This window comes from Pongo pygmaeus, chromosome 2, assembly GCF_028885625.2.
Source record: "Pongo pygmaeus isolate AG05252 chromosome 2, NHGRI_mPonPyg2-v2.0_pri, whole genome shotgun sequence".
In the NCBI taxonomy this organism is placed as follows: domain Eukaryota; kingdom Metazoa; phylum Chordata; class Mammalia; order Primates; family Hominidae; genus Pongo; species Pongo pygmaeus.
Window position 1 is genome coordinate 122,190,946 of NC_085930.1, and position 19,590 is coordinate 122,210,535.

General features: G+C 35.7%; 1 protein-coding gene across 2 annotated transcripts in view; it reads right to left on the reverse strand.

The window, feature by feature from the left end:
* Positions 1-528: 528 nt before the first annotated feature.
* Positions 529-19,590, reverse strand: part of STT3B (STT3 oligosaccharyltransferase complex catalytic subunit B) — a 106,925-nt gene continuing 87,863 nt past the window's right edge. The window contains exons 9-16 of one of the 2 annotated variants that reach the window (XM_054479486.2): positions 18,956-19,110; positions 16,481-16,692; positions 14,886-15,073; positions 13,654-13,825; positions 12,617-12,790; positions 9,338-9,451; positions 5,343-5,555; positions 529-2,156 (exon numbers count right to left, since the gene is read on the reverse strand). In XM_054479486.2, coding sequence (XP_054335461.1) covers positions 2,076-2,156; positions 5,343-5,555; positions 9,338-9,451; positions 12,617-12,790; positions 13,654-13,825; positions 14,886-15,073; positions 16,481-16,692; positions 18,956-19,110 — 1,309 coding nt within the window. In that variant the 3' untranslated portion in view covers positions 529-2,075. The remainder of the gene's footprint in view (positions 2,157-5,342; positions 5,556-9,337; positions 9,452-12,616; positions 12,791-13,653; positions 13,826-14,885; positions 15,074-16,480; positions 16,693-18,955; positions 19,111-19,590) is intronic. The other variant, XM_063662090.1, reaches the window with a different exon arrangement.

Here is a 19,590-nt window from a genome sequence, read left to right on the forward strand (position 1 = left end):
TCCTATATTCCAATGTATTCAAACTACTATTTCGCTTTTGTGCTACAATACAAGTGCTTAAACAGTTACAATATGGTATTTTACTGACAAGATACACTGAACCAAAATGTTGTTTCCTGAGAAAGGTGAGGGGTCTTTCCTTTGGGATTTTTCTAATGAGAAAATTCTACACTGAGACTTGACATTTCATTACCAGAACTTCATGGATGGTTTTGTTAGGTTCCTATCCTTATTTAAACAGAGATAAAATTCCTAGTTGGCTAGGTGTTCCCCCTCCCCAAATCCCTTCCAAAAACAAAACAAAAAACAAAAAACAAAAACAAAAACAAACCCAAAAAACCGAGATTTTCATTCCAGGGTAAAAGAAGGCCAAATAAAATAGCTCGGTCTAAGATGAAATAATCTAATGTATTTTTTTCCACATGTTTTCTTTAAAACCTTTGTGAAAGTTAACAAGGAAGAAAGAGGTATGTGTTCAGTACCAATTCCTTTCAAAACCAAAAGATTTGTAAAAAACAACACTTAACACAAAATTTGAATTAACTTTATTTCCCCTACAGTCAACAACTTCTCTGCATTGAATTTTAAAGCAACAAAGTAAAATAAAATCCCCCAAATGACAAGGTATCAGAAATCCAGACTTCGTTACACTCTATTTGTGAAAATGTTCAGCCATTTTATTGTTCTGTAAAGGAACCATCATCTGGGTCAAAAATGAATTCTATAAATCAAAGAATATTCTACACCTTGGAAAAGAAAATCAGCAGTAACATTCTCACTGAACATTGTAAATTACATTTTTCTTCATAAAAGGTACATACTATTCTGCACTTTTCCACCAAAAGCAGTGGTGTGTTATGCTTGTTATATAAAAAAAAGTTATATCCTGTGGCAGGAAAAACCCTTTCTCTTTCACTAAACAACTGGAGAAAATGTTCAAGTCTGTATAAAGTTGCCTATAAGCTGGAAAGTGAACTTGTTCAATCTCCATTTACATTTTAGTGCATTTTTTGACAATTGTCACATTTTTAATAAAAGTAAGAAAATGCATATAGCACTAAAGAGTGTTTCATCAAATGCTTAACGGATTAAAAAATATGGAGCAGAGAACAAAATCATTGTGATGGATGAAACTGTTGTAAAATGAAAAAACTCCAGGCAAAGTTGTTCCAAGTCTTTTGTCACTTTGATGAGTCACAGAAAATGAACTTTGGATACCTGTCCACTTTAAGGGTTTTTTCCTTAATCTTTTACATGTAAACATAGTGCTAACTTCAGTACTAAGATACCAAAACTCCACCCTGGTAAGCAACATCCTGTGTAGTTGCCATGATTTCCAAAGAATATAAATTTAGCCCTTGAATGAATGATGTATGAAATCTGCTCAGTAAGTACCTGGTGAAAACAACTGCTAACAGCAGTAATAATGTGTCAACATAAAAAAACTACTTGAATCAATTAGCTACTCAGAGGTCCATCTTTGAAACAGCAGCTTCTTCTCAGAGCAAACAGTAAGCAATAGAAAATATACATTTGATGAAACATTCTTTGCATTGGAGAAACATGAAAATAAATATAATTCAAGGAAGTATAATGATTTTTCTAATATGTCTTTCTCAGACCTGTACTAGTTTACCGGTTCAAGAAGCTCTCATCACATTTTGTCACTTGTATTTTACATATTGCTATTTGGGTAATTCAAATAAAATGCAGGTCTTGTAAAAGAATAAAAACATTGACAAGTATGCATGTGCCAGGGACCAAATTAGAGGGTTCTTTGGTGCAGTTAGTCCAAATTCTCAGATTTGAAGGATAATATGTACCAATAAAAAAAAAATCTGCTGCTAGACATTTACAGCAGTGCTCTGTCTTGCTTCACATTAGAAATCGAAAACAGCTGTTCTCAACAAGCCAATTTTATTTTTTTAATCAGGCATTGCCAGAAAATTTTGTACATTAACCTGGACCAGTGATGGTTCTGTACCCTCTGTTGCTGTGAAACACGACATGAGCTAAAGGCAAAGACCGGTTCTCACAAGGACAACTGCTTCAAGTTAGGAACCAGAACAGTGCATTTAAACAATCTTCTTGGACATTTTCTTGCCTTTCTTAAAAACCAACTTATTTTTAATGTAGCCACGCTTCCTTTTGGTAGTCTATAAAAAAACAAAACACATAGTATTAATGCAGGTTTCTTACTGATTAAAAAATCTGTAAACACACACATGTTTTACTGCACTATGATGACTTAGTAAGCTCTTTGCTCTTCTTGTGACTGGATTCCTTGAATAGTTCAGTGAACACCACTAAACTGTTAGTGGTGTTTCTCACCTGAGTACACTAACCATCCAAAGTGAAAGGACTAGGTTCCTAGACATCCTCACCATCAAGTGAATGAATCTTCAGCTCTCTTCTCAACCACAAAGTGCTGAGCTGTAATTATTAACATTTCCAGGCAAGACAGAATATGTAACACTAGACTAAGGAATCAGAAATGGTAATGCTGCTCCTGGTTTAGCCTCCAGGAAATTAGGTGTGTGCCAGAAAAACAAGTTAACTTAGTAACTCTTAAGAGTCCCTGTTTTCAGTAAAATGAGGAAGACTGTAACCATCTACAAAAATGAGAGATATAATCACTTGGCACATTCTCTAAAAATAATCCTTTAGGTAGGAAAATAAGCAATTGAAAATGTAAAGCAAAACAACATTCCTTCAGTTTCATACATCTTTTAAAAATAAAATATTTTTCTTAACAATTCAGTATCCCACTAAAATACTTTCAATAGACGTTTCCTAGCATTAGAAACAAATTACCGGAAATGTAGTGGTACAAATTACTGCAAAAATATTTATGTTAGAACCCTACAGGATAAATTATAGGCACATATGTCTTTCAATCTGACCCACAGCCCTAGATATTGAAGACAGCAAATATTTTTTGAAAATAAGTAATTTAATGCACCATCAAAGCTCTGGGTTAACAGAGGCAGAAGACTCAAGAGACTGACCATTCAATTCAATTTTCACATTTAAATACAACTCTCAGAAGTTTCAGAAACTGGGTAAATCCTGCATCATGTTCCTTTATTCATGATGTTCAATTCATGACATTTATAGTACTTTCTAACAGGGATGAGAACACAAGGCAAAATGCAATCCTTCTTAAGTTACTAAAAATTAGCTACTGCTAACTTGTTAACCCCATTATGTGACCTTATTGTTAAACTGATCTTATTAAGGCACAAAGTAAGAAACTTCAGAGGGTACAATTTTTAAAAATTCAAACTAGATCTAGTAGTTTCTTTATTATCATTACGTCCAGATTCTAACAGGATACTTTTTCTATGAGATCTTATGATGTGCCCCAGGAATATCCAAGTGTGTAATAGCCCTCAGGGTGCTTTTCTCCTACTGGCAGTGAACCATGTGCCAAAAAGCCTTTTCTGCAGCCTGGACTACAACTTCTAGCACCTTAGTCATGCCGGCTTTGCGATGGCCGGTAAACTCTCAGAATGGATGCTGTTATGTATACCCTCCTCCTCCAAAGTCAAAACCAGGGTAGAGAAAGGAAAGTATAAAAAGCATTCCTTCATAGTGCTAGTACAAAACATCTAAAGCCATGGAAACCAGAACGTCAAAATATGTTATTGGCTACCACAATATATGTTTTGGGCACACAAGACACATTATGTTTTATTTATCCATTCACATTTATTTGGGGAAAATGATGGGAAGACAAAAGGGGTCAAATGAAGAAAATTCACTGCCTTTGGGGTCTATATCATCAGACAACAAGTTCAACAGCCCTCTTTTTGCAGAAAAAGTACACCTTAGTTACACTTGGATATCTCAGGAGTAACTGCTTTGAGACTAGCAGCATTTGCTGCTCACCAGTTTCTCCTACCTCATGCCTGTGACAATCATCTGATTTTTTTTTTTTTTTTTTTTTTGAGACAGAGTCTCGCTCTGTAGCCCAGGCTGGAGTGCAGTGGCGCGATCTTGGCTCACTGCAAGCTCCACCTCCCAGGTTCGCACCATTCTCCCGCCTCAGCCTCCCGAGCAGCTGGGACTACAGGCGCCCGCCAACATGCCTGGCTTATTTTTTTTTTTTTTGTATTTTTAGCAGAGACGGGGTTTCACCGTGTTAGCCAGGATGGTCTCGAGCTCCTGACCTCGTGATCCGCCCGTCTCGGCCTCCCAAAGTGCTGGGATCACAGGCGTGAGCTACCGCGTCCAGCTCTCATCTGATTTTTTAATGTTATTTTACCTAAAGATAATGAGTTTGATATGACTAACACAATGAATGTCAGCTCTATGTGACATCTTTAAATACATTAGTCTAGATATGGTAATTTACATCTGGCACATATTCATATAAAAAGCTTCCATTTACCTATCACACCATTAATATTCAGCACTTTTATAGTACAAATTAAAATCATCTGTATTTTGAATATATTTGATGTATATTTTAAGTAACAAAGAGTTCAGACAGTTGTTTCAATGATATAAGATAGCTGATCTGAGCTATGTAAACCTAAGCATCCTTAAAAAATGAGATTTGAAGTCAGTCTAATAATAATCAGTATTATAAGGATAGTACCTTATAATGAACTTTAACATTTTATCTGACTGTTCATTACTTCCCATTTCTTACTGCTGGACAACCTATATAAATACTAATTTTAAGTCATCTTTTATAGCAAAGATTATAATCTATTTGGCTTAAGTGAGAAATAATGACCCCCAATGAAATACTTCGTATCTTATATAATATTTATTAGAAAAGAATTGCAGTAGTCTCGTAATTCCTGCCTATAAGCTTTGTCACAATTACATTAAAAAATTATTATCTTAAGATAAATGATTTTTTTGGGCTTCAGAAGGACTCATCCAACTCAAACCTATTCTTTATTCAATGAATAACAGAGTAATATCATACTAAGAATGGAACATGAAGATGCAATATAACTTTGCTCTGCTCAAAAGATGAAGAACTAATCATAATTCTATTACTTGAGAATTTAGCATTTTTACTTTCATACAGGTTTGGAAAGCGACGGCCACAGCTACATCTTACTTTACAAGTAAGTCTTACTAGTGGGAATAGCACAAACCAAAGCCAGAAGGCCTCTGGAAAAATCTCAGCTTGGGATATCTGAAGTGCTCAGTTTGAAAGGAATGCTCCTAGCAGGCTAGCCTGATATTTACTTCGTATTAATACAGAGGCCATAGTCTTTATAAATCTGGCAGATGGAAATTTATTGCAATTTCCAGAAATTCTTTTTCATACAAACCAACACACCTTAAGTTACCCTTTAATGCCTTCACTTGGCACCCACCTTCTTTGACAAATACTTCTGTTTTGGGAAAATGTTGGTGACTCGAGGTTTGTGATCTAATGTCTCCCTGTTATCAGGTGCTTTTACTTTATATATCCTAACAAGCCAGTGTTCTGATGTAAAGGCTTCTTCCAAATGTTTGAATTTAATGTCCTTATTTCCAATCTCAGCATTACGTGTTCGGTCAAAACCTGGGGGTGTACGAAAATCCAGCTGCAAAAGTGACATTATTATTGGGTGTTAACCATATTGGAAAACATTCAGTGTTATAAGACAGTAAATGTTATCATTACAGTAATACCTTCTCCCTTTAAACTAGGAAAACAATCAAGTAATCTATCTTAATAGTTCTCATGTATTGCTAACTAGATAGGAAAAAATCAGGAAGAGAGAAACTAAGTACATCAGAGTAAGAATTTCACAAAATCCTTAGAGTAGATGAACATTCTAAAGGCATTAAAAAAAAAAAAAAACACACACAAAAAGACCCCCACCAAACATAGAAATGAAATCTATCAAAGCACTTTTTATAGGTATACAGACAGAACACACCCAAAGGGCTTCTTTTCTGTTTCAGAGCCTTGCACTATCTATCGTCTCTGCCTGGCATGTTTCTTCATTCAGCTCTTTTGCATGGCTAGCTCCTTTACCACCCCCTTCAGGGAAATATTTTCTTGAGATTAGTGGCTGACAAATCTCCTTTATTGTTTCCTCATAGCATCTTGTTCTTTTACTCCATAACATATATTATTAACATCTTTACTTAACGCTAAAAATTACCTGTATCTTCGACTGGGATGTAAACATGTCTTTGTCTTATTCAAAGTGTAGCTTTATATCCCAATTATTATTTGTTAAATAAATGCACAAGTAAGAGATACTACATTCTTAAAGTGGGAACTACAAAGGAGGCCAAATAAAAAAAACCAAACCGTGAAAGGATTTATGAGGGATAAAAAGGGAAAACATAGGGAGAGGAGACTTTAAGAAATTCTCAGACTGTCCTGATGTGGTGGCTCACACCTATAATCCCAGTACTTTGGGAGGCTGAGGCAGGAGGATGGCCTGAGCCCAGGAGTTCAAGACCAGCCTGGGCAACATAGCAAGATCTCATCTCTACAAAAAATACAAAAATTAACTGGACGTGGTGGTATGTGCCTGTAGTCCCAGCTACTCAGGAGGCTGAGGTGGGAGGATCAACTGAGCCCAGGAGGTCAACGCTGCAGTGAACCATGATTGCACTACTGTACTCCAGTATGGGCCACAGACTGAGATCCTGTCTCAGGGAAAAAAAAAAAAAAAATGCTCAGACTAAGTTTATGTTGACATACAAATCTAGCATAAGTAAATTCAGCTTTTTTTTCCTTTTTTTTTTTTTTTAAACAGATACTGGGTTTCGCCATCTTGCCCAGGCTAGTCTCGAACTCCTGGGCTCAAGCAATCCTCCCACCTAACCTCCCAAAGTTCTGGGATTACAGGTGTGAGCCACCAGGCCTGGCCAAATTCAACTTTAAAACAAACATGAAAACCAGCTCTCCTTCAAGTAGTGAATTACTTGTTCCTGCTTATCTACATGATAGCAAAAGTTACACTTCAGATTTTAACCATATATTATTCTTGAGTAAGGTAGGCATCAAAATGAAATGTATGCTGGGAACATGGCTTAAAACTATTGATAAACTTAAAAGAGAGGAAGAAAAAGGTCCTTCAATGTGATCAGTAGTGAGCAGAAAAACTAATCAGAAACAAGCCAATCAGAAAATATGTTTTCTGGGGTAACTGATTATTATGGCCAGTGTGCTTCTTAGCAAGCGTTTAAAGACCAAGTGTGGCCTTCAAAAGAAATTATAAACACAAACAAAAACCTAAATCTAGATTATCACCTGCTGTTTTTTAAGTCATCTACAGAGTAATTCCAAGTGAATAATGATAAAATACGATTCACTTGGAATTACTTGAAGCAACACAACAAACAGGAACACAGTATATGCTAACTATTCTGAAACCAAGTGAATATTCTAGTCCATATTAGCCACAAAGATGGTGTTTTAGAAAAGGATAAAACTTGGGGCTGGGCGCGGTGGCTCACGCCTGTAATCCCAGCACTTTGGGAGGCCAAGGCGGGGGGATCACGAGGTCAGATCGAGACCATCCTGGCTAATATGGTGAAACCCCATCTCTACTAAAAATACAAACAATTAGCCAGGCGTGGTGGCAGCCGCCTGCAGTCTCAGCTACTCGGGAGGCTGAGGAAGGAGAGTGGCGTGAACCTGGGAGGCGAAGCTCGCAGTGAGCCAAGATCACGCCACTGTACTCCAGCCTGGGCGACAGAGCAAGACTCCCTCTCAAAACAAAACAAAACAAAAAACACGGTAAAACTTGATTCACAAATTGAGGTCCAAACCCCTCAATTTGTGAATCAATTGTATATCCTCTTATACTTTATTTTTGAACCACATGAAGAGGAGTAGACATTTATTGTATATCCTTTTATACTTTACTTTTGAACCATATGACTGTATTATCTATTCACAAAGTTTAAAAATAATTTAAGATGCACAGAAATTTAGAATTTCTGTAATATCAATGTTCAAAGCATACATTTAGAAACAGTGATCTATCACATGTCACAGTTTTAACACTGAGTGCTAAAGCAAATCCACAAATAAAAACCCCTTTAGTTTTGATAGTTATCTTGATCCCCAGTGATAGTATAAAATTAAGCAAGCAATTTTTCCTCTGCTTTCTTATCAACTTAACCAGAGAACAATACAGAAATAAGCAGTTTTCAGTGAAACTAATAGTATGAAGATAATAATTTGGGACAGACACTTATAACAAAGGACAGATTAACAAGAGCAAAACAAATTTATTAAGACGTTAAGCGCACATTATGCAGGAGAAACCTCAATGAAAAGGAACTCAAAGCAGTGGCTTAGAACTCTGGCTTATATAGCATGCTTAACAAAGAACAATACATTTGTGGAGAAAGGACAAAGGAAAGTGGTTTTAGGCCTTCAAGATGGGAAAGTAGAAGGGTACATATATGGGAGAAACTAGTAAAAGAGTACATATATGGGAGAAACTAACGGAGTAAGTTTTGTTTGCAGATTCCTCTGGTGCTTTCTTTGGGCTGATAAGAGTCTTAGAGTTGTCTCCAGTACAGAATTTATATTCTGCCTTTAGGCAGAAAAGAGGTTAGATAGAACTTTTTCTCTGTTTGCTGCTTCTAAATTGCCTTCAGCTAAAAATTAACTTTCATGTCAAAGAGGCATATTTTGGGGTGACATATTCTGGTTTCCTTAAAAATCAAGTCATCAATCCAAACCCCATTATTTACAAACAAGAAAAAAACCAAGTGGAATCCAAGGCAGATACAAATTGTCTGAGAGTTACATGACTTGACAGAACCCGATCGAAAACACAAGTATTATGACATCAAGTCCATTGTTTCTTCTTTCTGCCACAATGCCTCTTTGCACATTCACTCATTTTGTAGACCCTTAAGCTTTTGTACCACATCATTCTAATTTACTAGAAAACTCTGACCCAGACAGCTCTAGCTATTTGTGGTAACGGAGAACAGGGAGAGAGTGAACATCTGAAGTGACTATTTACTTCAAATCTTTAATTTTAAGCTTTTCTCCACCAAGCAGCAAAGTGACCTAAGACCACACTGTTTCCTAGCTAGAACTCTTCTTGGAGAACAATACTTTCCAAAAGCATGAGGTCTAACAGTGAGATGGCAAACAAAGATTGGATTTGAGGCTACTGTTAATAAATATTAGAAAGAAGCCCTTGATCTAAAATTTTATTTTCTAATTTCTCACATATTAGTTTCAGAAATCTAAATTTAATGGAAAAAAAGACTATTTAGATAAGCACATTTCTCTTCAACACAATCAAAATATCATTATCCTGTTTTCTAGAGGCAAATAAGACTTGTTTTAAATATTATTTTGAATGAAAATTAGAGAAAAATGGATTTAACTAACCTGCATTTCTCCAAATCTGTAGTATGACATTTTATACATAAGGCAATTCAACAAAGTAGGGGATCCTGCTTTGTCTACACGGAATTCTCCCTGTGGGGTAAAATAGTCACTTTCCTACAAGAAAGAAACCAGAAGTTCTATGTTAGTTCAACTTAACATATTCAAAGCTAGTTTCCTCTTTTCATTTCCCCATAAGAATAAGCTTTTGAGGTATCTTTATAAAGCCATATTCAGTTACACCTCAAAAACATTAATCCCACCAGACTTTGAACCATGTTATAAGGCCTTAATAATTATTATTTTTGAGACAAGGTCTCGTTCTGTCATTGAGGCTGGAGTGCAGTGGCGTGACTGTGGCTCACTGCAGCCTCAACCTCCTGGGCTCAAGCAATCCTCCCATTTCAGCCTCTCAAGTAGCTGGGACTACAGGCCCACGGCACCACGCCCAAATAATTTTTGCATTTTTTTGTAGAGACAGGGTTTCACCATGTTGTCCAGGCTGGTCTTGAACTACTAGGCTCAAGTGATTGGCCTCCCAAAATGCTAGGATTACAGACATGAGCCACTGCACATAGCCACTTTCATAATTTAAAGAGACTGGTACCAACACCATGGCTTAATACCAGGTAGGGCTGGCTCTCTCAATTACCCATCCTCATCTCCGTTACTCCTTTTCAGAGTTTTCTTAAGTGTTCTAGCTAAATTTTTCCACATGAACTTTAAAATCGGCTTTATTTGGGGAGGACAATGTTAAAAAGACTCCTGTGGTAATTTTTATGGGGTTAACTTATAAATTAACCTCTATGAGGAATAATTTTGGCACTCTAGGTAAAAAATGTAATTTCTGAGTCAGAAATTCCTTTTCCAGGAATTAACGCTACAGAGATACTTGTATATGGCCAAAATAATGAATGCAGACAGTTATTATGCCATTGTTTATAAAACTAAAATATTGGAAACAATCTAAATTCCATCAATGGGGACAGGTTAAATAAATCACGGCACACACATAAAAAATGCAACGTACTGTGCAAATGTAAACAAAGGAATAAAGAAGCTCTCCATATTCTAACATGGAAAGATCAAGACATATTATGAAGTGACCAGGGTATATAACTTGCTAGAAGTTAAGAATTACAAGAAAATAACCAGTGATTACCAGGGACTCCACTGCCCCCACCCCCATTTTTAACTGACACATAAATTTGTGTATATTTATGGTGTACACCATGTTTTGAAATATGCACTGTGAAATGGCTACATCGATCTAATTAACATATGCATCAATCATACTTATTTTGTTGTAGTGAGAACACTGAAATATCTACTCTCTTAGCAACTTACAAGTACACAATGCATTGTTATTAACTATAGAGGAATTTTCTTTTTTTTTAGGGGGGTAGACTTTTTTGTATATCCTCTTATACTTTATTTTTGAACCACATGAAGAGGAGTAGACATTTATTGTATATCCTCTTATACTTTACTTTTGAACCATATGACTGTATTATCTATTCATAAAGTTTAAAAATAATTTAAGATGCACAGAAATTTAGGATTTCTGTAATATTAATGTTCAAAGCATACATTTAGAAACAGTGATCTATCACATGTCACAGTTTTAACACTGACTGCTAAAGCAAATCCACAAATAAAAACCATACTGGGAGAATTAAATTTCAGAAGATTAATACAAAAAAATAATGTTTACTAATCACAGTTAAGGGAAACATTACAGCACTGACATTTGACCAGGAAATCTTAGGCTTTACTTCATCCCCATCACACGACACCTGCATACATTTTCCCAAAAGATTCCTTTATTCTGGATCAGTGGAGCAATTACTTTTATCTTTTGTGCCTTCATCATGTAAAAGCACAATGCTGGATGTCCATCTTCTAAAAGCTCACAATTTAGTGAAAGAGGTAAGACAGAATCTAATACAAAACAGCAGTGGTTCCCAACCTTTTGGGCACCAGAGACTGGTTTCGTGGAAGACAATTTTTCCACGGACGGCGGAGGGCTGGTGGTTTCTAGATGAAACTATTCCCCCTCAGATCAACAGGCATTGGTTAGATTCTCATAAGGAACATGCAACCTAGATCCCCTGCATGCGCAGTTCACAATAGGGTTTGTGCTCCTATGAAAATCTAATGCTGCCACTGGTCTGACAGGAGGCGGAGCTCAGGCAGCAATGCTCGCTCACCTGCCCCTTACCTCCTGCTCTGTGGCCTGGTTCCTAACAGGCCACGGACCAGTGCTGGTCCGCTGCCTGGGGTCTGGGGACTCCTGCAAAACAGGTATAAATAATTTGGTGATGAGTACAGATGTGAGTATACCAGAAAAGGGCTTTTGGAGAGGGGATAAGTCTGTGGTAGGGAAGGTATTCCAGGAAAGAGAACAGTAAAAACACACGTGTCAGGTGAGTCAAGGAAAGAAACCACAAGCAAGTTTCAGGGGCTAGAACATACTGGCAGAGTAGACAAAGGTGGCAGAAGAACAAGAGACCAGCAAAGGAAGGCAAAACATGAAGAGGCTTACATTCCAAGCTAAAGAGTTTACACTTTATACCAATGTTTTATCAGAGGTTATCTATCTTGTACCAGTCCCTAGGCTGGGGCTTCAACTACTTTACTATAAATTCTCATTAAATGGCACTACAAATTAGTTATTTTTGGCAAAAGATAACCTAGTCGGCCTTGGTCACCATTTTAATTCCAGATCCTAGAACTAGACCTAGTGCTCAAAGCATATTATGTTGACTGGCTAAAATAACTTGCCCAAGTTGACAGTTTTAGTTCTAACTCATGTCTGTATGGTTTTAAGACCCCTTCCCTTAATCTACTGAAGTCTTTTGAGCCTAAAAGTAACATGATCAATTTCATCTTACACTGGGAGGGAGGAAACAAGGCAAAGATAGCAATTTCAAGGTTACTATCCTATTTCAGGTTTACAAGCATAAGGGTAAGTACTAGAGTGGAAGCAATGGAAATGGAAAGAAAGGGATGACGTGAGAGGCTGTGAAGAGACGTAAAAGTTAAGAAGTCTTGGCAAGGGACTGCTTCATAGGGAAGAATGGTATATTAGTTCCATTTCGAGTTCAAAAAGTTTTAATATAGGAAATGCCTCTACTATCTTTAATAAATAGTAAAGCCAGGGTAAGGAACTAATCTGAAGGATAGGATGATGAAACAAATACAATGCAATTAGCAAGATCAGAGAATTACTTGGACACAGTGAGCCATCTTTCACATAACTGGAATTATCTAGTTTCTTACCCGAATGTCTTTGGGATGTTCTCCTTCAGCTATCCTAACCATCCAGAGAAATTTGTTGATATCATCACCAGAATAGCCAATAACTCCTCCAAAAATAACCAAAACATAATCTACATCTAGAGTCCTCATGATTTTATAGGCTGCTGTTTCATTAGAAGACATAGCTTTTCCCACCTGCAGAATTAAAAAAAAAATGAGAAAGTTTTTGATTATTCCCACATTCATAAAAATCAATATATTTTTACTACAACATGGAATTCATCAAGAGTTTGTTTTACATGGAATTTTTTTGCAGAAATGATTTCCTATGAATTCAATAAACGCATTGGAATTTATGAACCTCTCAACTACTATAACTAATTTATAGTCAAAAATCAGAATACATGTTCTAATATTTTGCTAATAATTAAGTTCTATGACATTAACATTTTATGATGAAAGCAGGCAAGCTTAGAAAAAACAACTTCTCACAACCGCAGGCCAGGGCTGGCCAGTGATCTTGCTAGCACATACATTTCTTCTCCCCAGTCTAGCACGCATCTGATAATTAGCTACAAGAGTAATACAGATAGAATTCATTTGGTTAAGACTACTCTTTGTATTTAAAAATCTTTGAAGTACAAAGAGGGGATTACATTAATCTATGCAGATTAGTTGTTTAATAGCTAGAGGAACAGTTTGCCTATCCATAAAATACAGTGCATTTACTTTACATATTTGCAAATAATTTTTAGTTTATAACACGAAAAATACAAGCCAAACATTTTAAGTTTCAGATTTTGTCTAATTCTTCAGTAAGCTAAATTTATCATAAAATCTACCAGAAATCAGCCTGCAATTGTGAATGATACTTAGTATCATTCTTAAAAACAAAATAAGCACACCTTGAACTCACTTTATTGAATATATGTGTAAAAGTATTTTGAGAATTCAGCAGAGTACTTTTCACCCACATTTTTCCTATTTAGTCACAAGTGAAGCCTGATTGCTAAGGAGTGAATAAAGATTTTTTAACCTTGTATTTATTAAATCCTTACCAGTGCTATGTGGCTGTTATTCCAGGTGTTATTATCCACCAACGTAGTTCTATTAGCCATTCCAGCTATCTGATAGCCATAATCCCACCAAGACATTACTCGTGCATGTTCATCTGTATTTTGCCTTAGCCAAAAGTAAGCTTCTCTAAAATCATCTAAGATATTCCTGGTGCTGAAAAGAATCACAATATTCTTTTAAATGAGATGTCACAAATGTGAAGAGGCTAACTTAAAATCTTGAGGTATTAAACCACTGAATACGTTCAGATTTTAAGGATGGTAGTTATTAAGTAAAAGCCTCTACCGATGAGAAAAAAAACAGTGAAACAATGAAGAGCTAGACTAGTGTTATTCAAACTAATGTGTGTGTGCACAAACCACCTGCATACCTTGTATTTAAAAAAAAAAAAAAAAAAAAAGCCGATTCTGATTCAGTAGGTCTGGGGTAGGGCCTAATAGCGTACAAGCCTAATAAGCTCCCAAGTGAAATAGTAGTTGAAAGCCATGGCAATACATAAATCAGCTGTTCTTACATTTTAGCTGCATCTGAATCACCTGGGTCTATTAAACCGCAGACTGCGAGGCCCCAGCCCCAGGTTTCTAATTCTATAACATTAGGGTGAGGTCAAGAATTTGCATTTCTAACAAGTTTCATGGTAATGATGATGCTGTGCATACAAAGACCACACATTTGAGAAAAACTGATGTATATGATTATGCATGCAGAAATATTCTGGAAAAGAGCATGAAATACAATGATTACTACTCATGGCACCAAGGTGGAGGAGAGGACAAAGAAAGGTAGATTCAAATACAGAGCTTCACAGGAGCAGAAGGCAGAGGCTGGCAGGGGCGGGGGAGGGTGCACGGGGATGGTTAACGGGTACGAACACGACAGGGTGATTACAGTCAAAAATAATTTAATTGTACATTTAAAAATGACTAAGAGTGAAACTTGATCGTTTGTAACTGGAAGGATAAATAGTTGAGGGGATGGAAACCCCATATTACACGTGATTATTACACATGCCTGTATCAAAAGACATAAATAGAATGTACCCCATAAAATTACGTATTTACTGTGTACCTACAAAAATTAAAATAAAAAATTAAAAACAAAAAAGCAAATGCAGAATCTCACAAACAACATTCTATTTTTTAATTATATCCTTTGAGACAAAGAAAAAGAAGTATAAGTATAAAATGTTTTTGTATCTGAGTTATTTTCTTACCCATCATGATTGTATGAGGCCAGGACTACACTTGGACTAGAGTAGGCATTGCTTGTGACCCAGGTACAGTGGACAGCAAACATCATCAATAGCATCAGCATCAACATGGTGACAATGCTTTTTATATTAGGGCCTAATCCCTCTTCAGTTTTTTCCTGTTCAGTTGCATGTTTCCTCACTTTACCTGCCTGAAGATATTTAAAAAATTGGTTAGACAAATTCATTATTTGACTTGCTTCATTAAGATACCCAATGGAAAAAGTTGGGAGACTGTTTATCTATCAATTTAATTCTATGACTCAGAAAATGTATAACCACATATGGTTATATAACCATATGTGGGTTATATAACCCACATATAACCACAGATATTCTTATGTGGGTGATGGAGTGTTTTCTAAGTCAAATGTGAATAAGGTTTCCTGGGAATATACCAATCCAGAAACTGGTCATAGAGCAAAATAATTATCTCCAGTAAGAAGCTGCTTTCAAACCCAGTTGTCCTTATACTTTAAGTAAATACAAAGGAGATTAACCAAATGACCCCATTCTGGTGAAATCTTAATATGTAAATTCTTATAAAATCTGAATTCCACATCCTGAAAATGGCAATGCTCAGCTATAATTTTGACCATGTACCACTTTAGTATAGGAAAAAACTGCATTAACAGAATCAGTCTTCCAATTTTGAAACCCTAAAACCAACAGACTTGTTAAAACTATGATTTCCTTAAAAAATCACCTTCCCCAACAAAAAAGGGAAGAGAGAATAGAAAAAGTCACAACTTCTAAATTTCAAGGCTGGTTAAGAAACCACAAAGCAACAAAAAAACCCCAACAATAACAACAAACACAAAAATCAGGAATGTGGGTTTATTAACACACATCTTTACAAATTACATTCATCTTATAGAAGGAAAGAATTTCAAAGTTATTACCGATACTGGGAATTTATTAGTATTTTAAAATCTAGGCAATATTCAAATAGCAAAGTTTAATATGTCATCCAAGACAAGTGCTCTAATTCTTACAAGTCCTTTTCACACTTGCACCAACTAAGAAACTATAGATTAAAAATAAATTACCTTCTATTGGCCAGTTACCTATTGCTAACGAACTGGAGGGTTTTTAAAAAGGCATTTTGCTCCCTTCATTTTACTGTTCAATCAACCAAATATCACTTCCAAAATATTTTGAAAGTATGCACTGAGTATGGATCTCAAGGATAAGCACTTGTCTGTCCACATGGTTTCAGAGGGGTTTACAGTGCCAAATGTTATGTAATTTAGTACAGCATCAAGTTTTTGCTCTCAAAAATGGAAGGGTATATTAACAAGGGTATATATCTTAAGTATTTACATAACAAATGACCAAAAAGAAGAATTCCTTCTCTGATTACATTCTATTTTCTAACTCTGAGCTAAAAGACTGACCAGGATTCATATTTTGAGGCAAACAGTGGAGACCAACTAGAAAAGTCACAGTTTGTCCAAATCATCATTTAATAACATTTCTTGATATGTATAGTTCTTACTGTGGTAGAAAAATTAAGAAAGTACATAGACAATTTAAAGGCCTTACTTTAGATTCCCCACCTTATCATACAAATTTCCTTGGTTTCTTTTGTCATCCTCATCACTGCTGTCCTCCACAGGTGGATTTTCCCTTTTCATGTCATCCCCCAAATAGTGCTCAAAAACATTTGAAAAGGCAATTGCAGACAGCATACACACGACTGGAGTCAAAGTCAACATCAGTCGCACCATCACTCCAGCAAAGTAGACAGCACTGATTGCATATAGAGCAACTGCAAAGACAAATTCTCTTACAATATGTTGGAGGGAAAAAGTTCCCAGGCAACTGAACTAGATACTTAAAACCACACTGTAAAACCAATCTGGAATTATATAAATGTCTCACAAACGATTTAATTGTTTCTAAATTGATACTACTGACCAACTGATTAATTAGCCACATTTAGAAATTATAACTAGTGTTCACTAAATAAAACCTACACATCCACAGTTTAGAAAAATGTATACAATTCAAATTTAATTAGCTATGAAGAATTAGACTTAATTCACTATTTGTCAATAACATCATAAAAAACCCATAGCTGGCAGATAAAAACATATTTGTGCATGACATCACCAGGCAAAATAAATTTATAGATTTAAAATCTATAAAAAGCCAGTGCCAATATCTGGCATAAAACCTGCTTTAAAACAAAAACGGGATGAGAAGAACGTAAGTTATGAATCAAAGGAGGAACCTGCAAAGTTACTGCCAAGAAACTTAAAAAAATTTTTTGAAACAAATTTCCAATAGCCAGAGCTTTCTGGATAATGTGCTAACCACAGGAAAAGGCTCTAACTATTTCTGGCTGAAGGCTATGTATGACTTTACAAATTCAGTGAGTCATGTGAGCTCCTATCTTATCTGATGCTAATTCAATTTTTTTTCCTGATTAAAAAATACATCACATCATATTCTTAAGTGTGTATCTCAATGAATTTGTATATATACACACCTGTGTAACTACAACCCATAATGATATAGAACATTTTTATATGTCCTCATGCCTCTTCTCAGTCAATAATTACCCCATCCCCTATCAAAAAAGGTAACCACTATTTAGACTTCTAAAGAATTAGTATTCCTTATTGTTGAACTTTACAGGAATGTAATCAGATAAAAATGTTCTCTTTTGTACTGGCTTCTCTTATTTCCCCATCCTGTTCTTTAATGATTGTTGTGTTGTATTCCACTATAGATAAATAAAAATTTATTCATTCTACTGCTGATGACTTTGGAATATTTACTATTAGGGGTTACTGTAAATAAAATTACTAATGCATTATTAAACATGTCTTCTGGTAGACATATGCACTCACTTCTCTTAGATACATACATAGGAATGGGATTACTGAGTCATGAGGTTTAAGTTAAATCTTCTGGAATGATGCAGTATTAACAGGGCCTCATCCAGGATCCATTAACCTAGAGAAGAATGAGTGTGCAATCCTTTAAACTGAACCCCTACAGGTGCTGTTCTTTCTTTCCTGATTCATGTGTCACTCATGGTCCAGATCCTATAATTGTACAAGTTTCTAGCACTACAAATTACTTACTAACTGGTGTGATCCTGTGCACATGATAAAGCTTTTCTCAGTTTCAGTTTTTATCTTATACAAAACAACCACGGCATATTTCATGTGTGATTAAATCATGTAGAAGCCTTTGATATCTGCTTATTTTGTCCACTTATATTAGAAATATCGAATCCTAAATATTTGGCTTTTAAATATTTTGTATTTCAAGTCTTATTAGTTGGAAATATACAAATCTATCAATGAAGAGGATGTTTAGTGAAAGGTGATCCTTATTCTGTTATAAAATGGACTTTGCTCTGAAATCTGGAAGATGAATGTCCCTAAAAACTTCTTCCTACTTAAGTAAAATTTTACTCAGAAAACAAAGTCAAGGCTATTGTCAACAAAGTTAAAATTTTCAATTCTCGAACACAAACTATAACATTAACCTCTCAGAAACCATAATATACTAGTCCTAAATTAAAACAATCAAAATACTTAATACAAATTCAATGAATTTTTCTTTTTCTTTTTTTTTGAGACAGAGTCTTGCTCTGATTCCCAGGGTGGAGTGCAGTGGCTTGATCTTCACTCACTGCAACCTCCGCCTCCCAGGTTCAAGCAATTCTCCTGCCTCAGCCTCCTGAGTAGCTGGGATTACAGGCATGCACCACCATGTTCGGCTAATTTTTGTATTTTTAGTAGAGACAAGGTTTCACCATGTTGGCCAGGCTGGTCTCGAACTCCTGACCTCAGGTGATCCACCCGCCTCGGCCTCCCAAAGTGCTGGGATTACAGGCGTGTGCCACCATGCCCGGCCTCTCAATGAATTTTTCTTGGTTAAGCACCTATGCAAAATAAGGGAGAAAATTTATCTTGAATATATAGAGTCAAACATAGAAAAACAAAAATTTAAAGTAAATAATCTCAAAAAGAAAACTATTCCATATCAAAGTATTCATTAAAAACCTCTCTTACCAAATACTCTTTCATCGTTGATATTTTTGATACAGAACCAAAGGCCTGCTGGGAAGGTACATACAAGAATATGTAGATCAAAGAAGAAAGACACCCAAGTCGTAGGTTGATGCTCAGACACTGATGCAATAATTGGAATGTGTATTTTTGCATACCTGGTATTAAAAAAGTTAATATTGTTTACAATTAAGTGATAAAACAGGAGTTCCTTTTAGATGAAGAAATCTTGTTTGGTTGTAGAAATGGTACCTACTCCCTACCCTTTCTTTTTTAAATATACCTTCCAAGGTAACCGGTTATACTGGATAGTTTCTGTTTGGTCTACACTGGTAAAACTAAAACTAGTATGCCCTCTGTAAAATCCAGAGAATTATCTAGATCCAGACATGAGAATGTTGGCTCTGAATTCCAATACAGAAATCTCTGTTCAACTGGCAATTTGTTCTGCAGTTTAAGTCAGCATTTTTCATGTTTGCATCAACGAGTCTCATTACCTTTTGGAATTATTACTACAGACTGAATATCCTTTATCTGAAATGCTTAGAATCAGCAGTGTTTCAGATTTTAGAATATTTGCATTATACTTACCAGTTCAGCATCTCTAATCTGAAATTCTGAAATGCTTCAATAAGCAT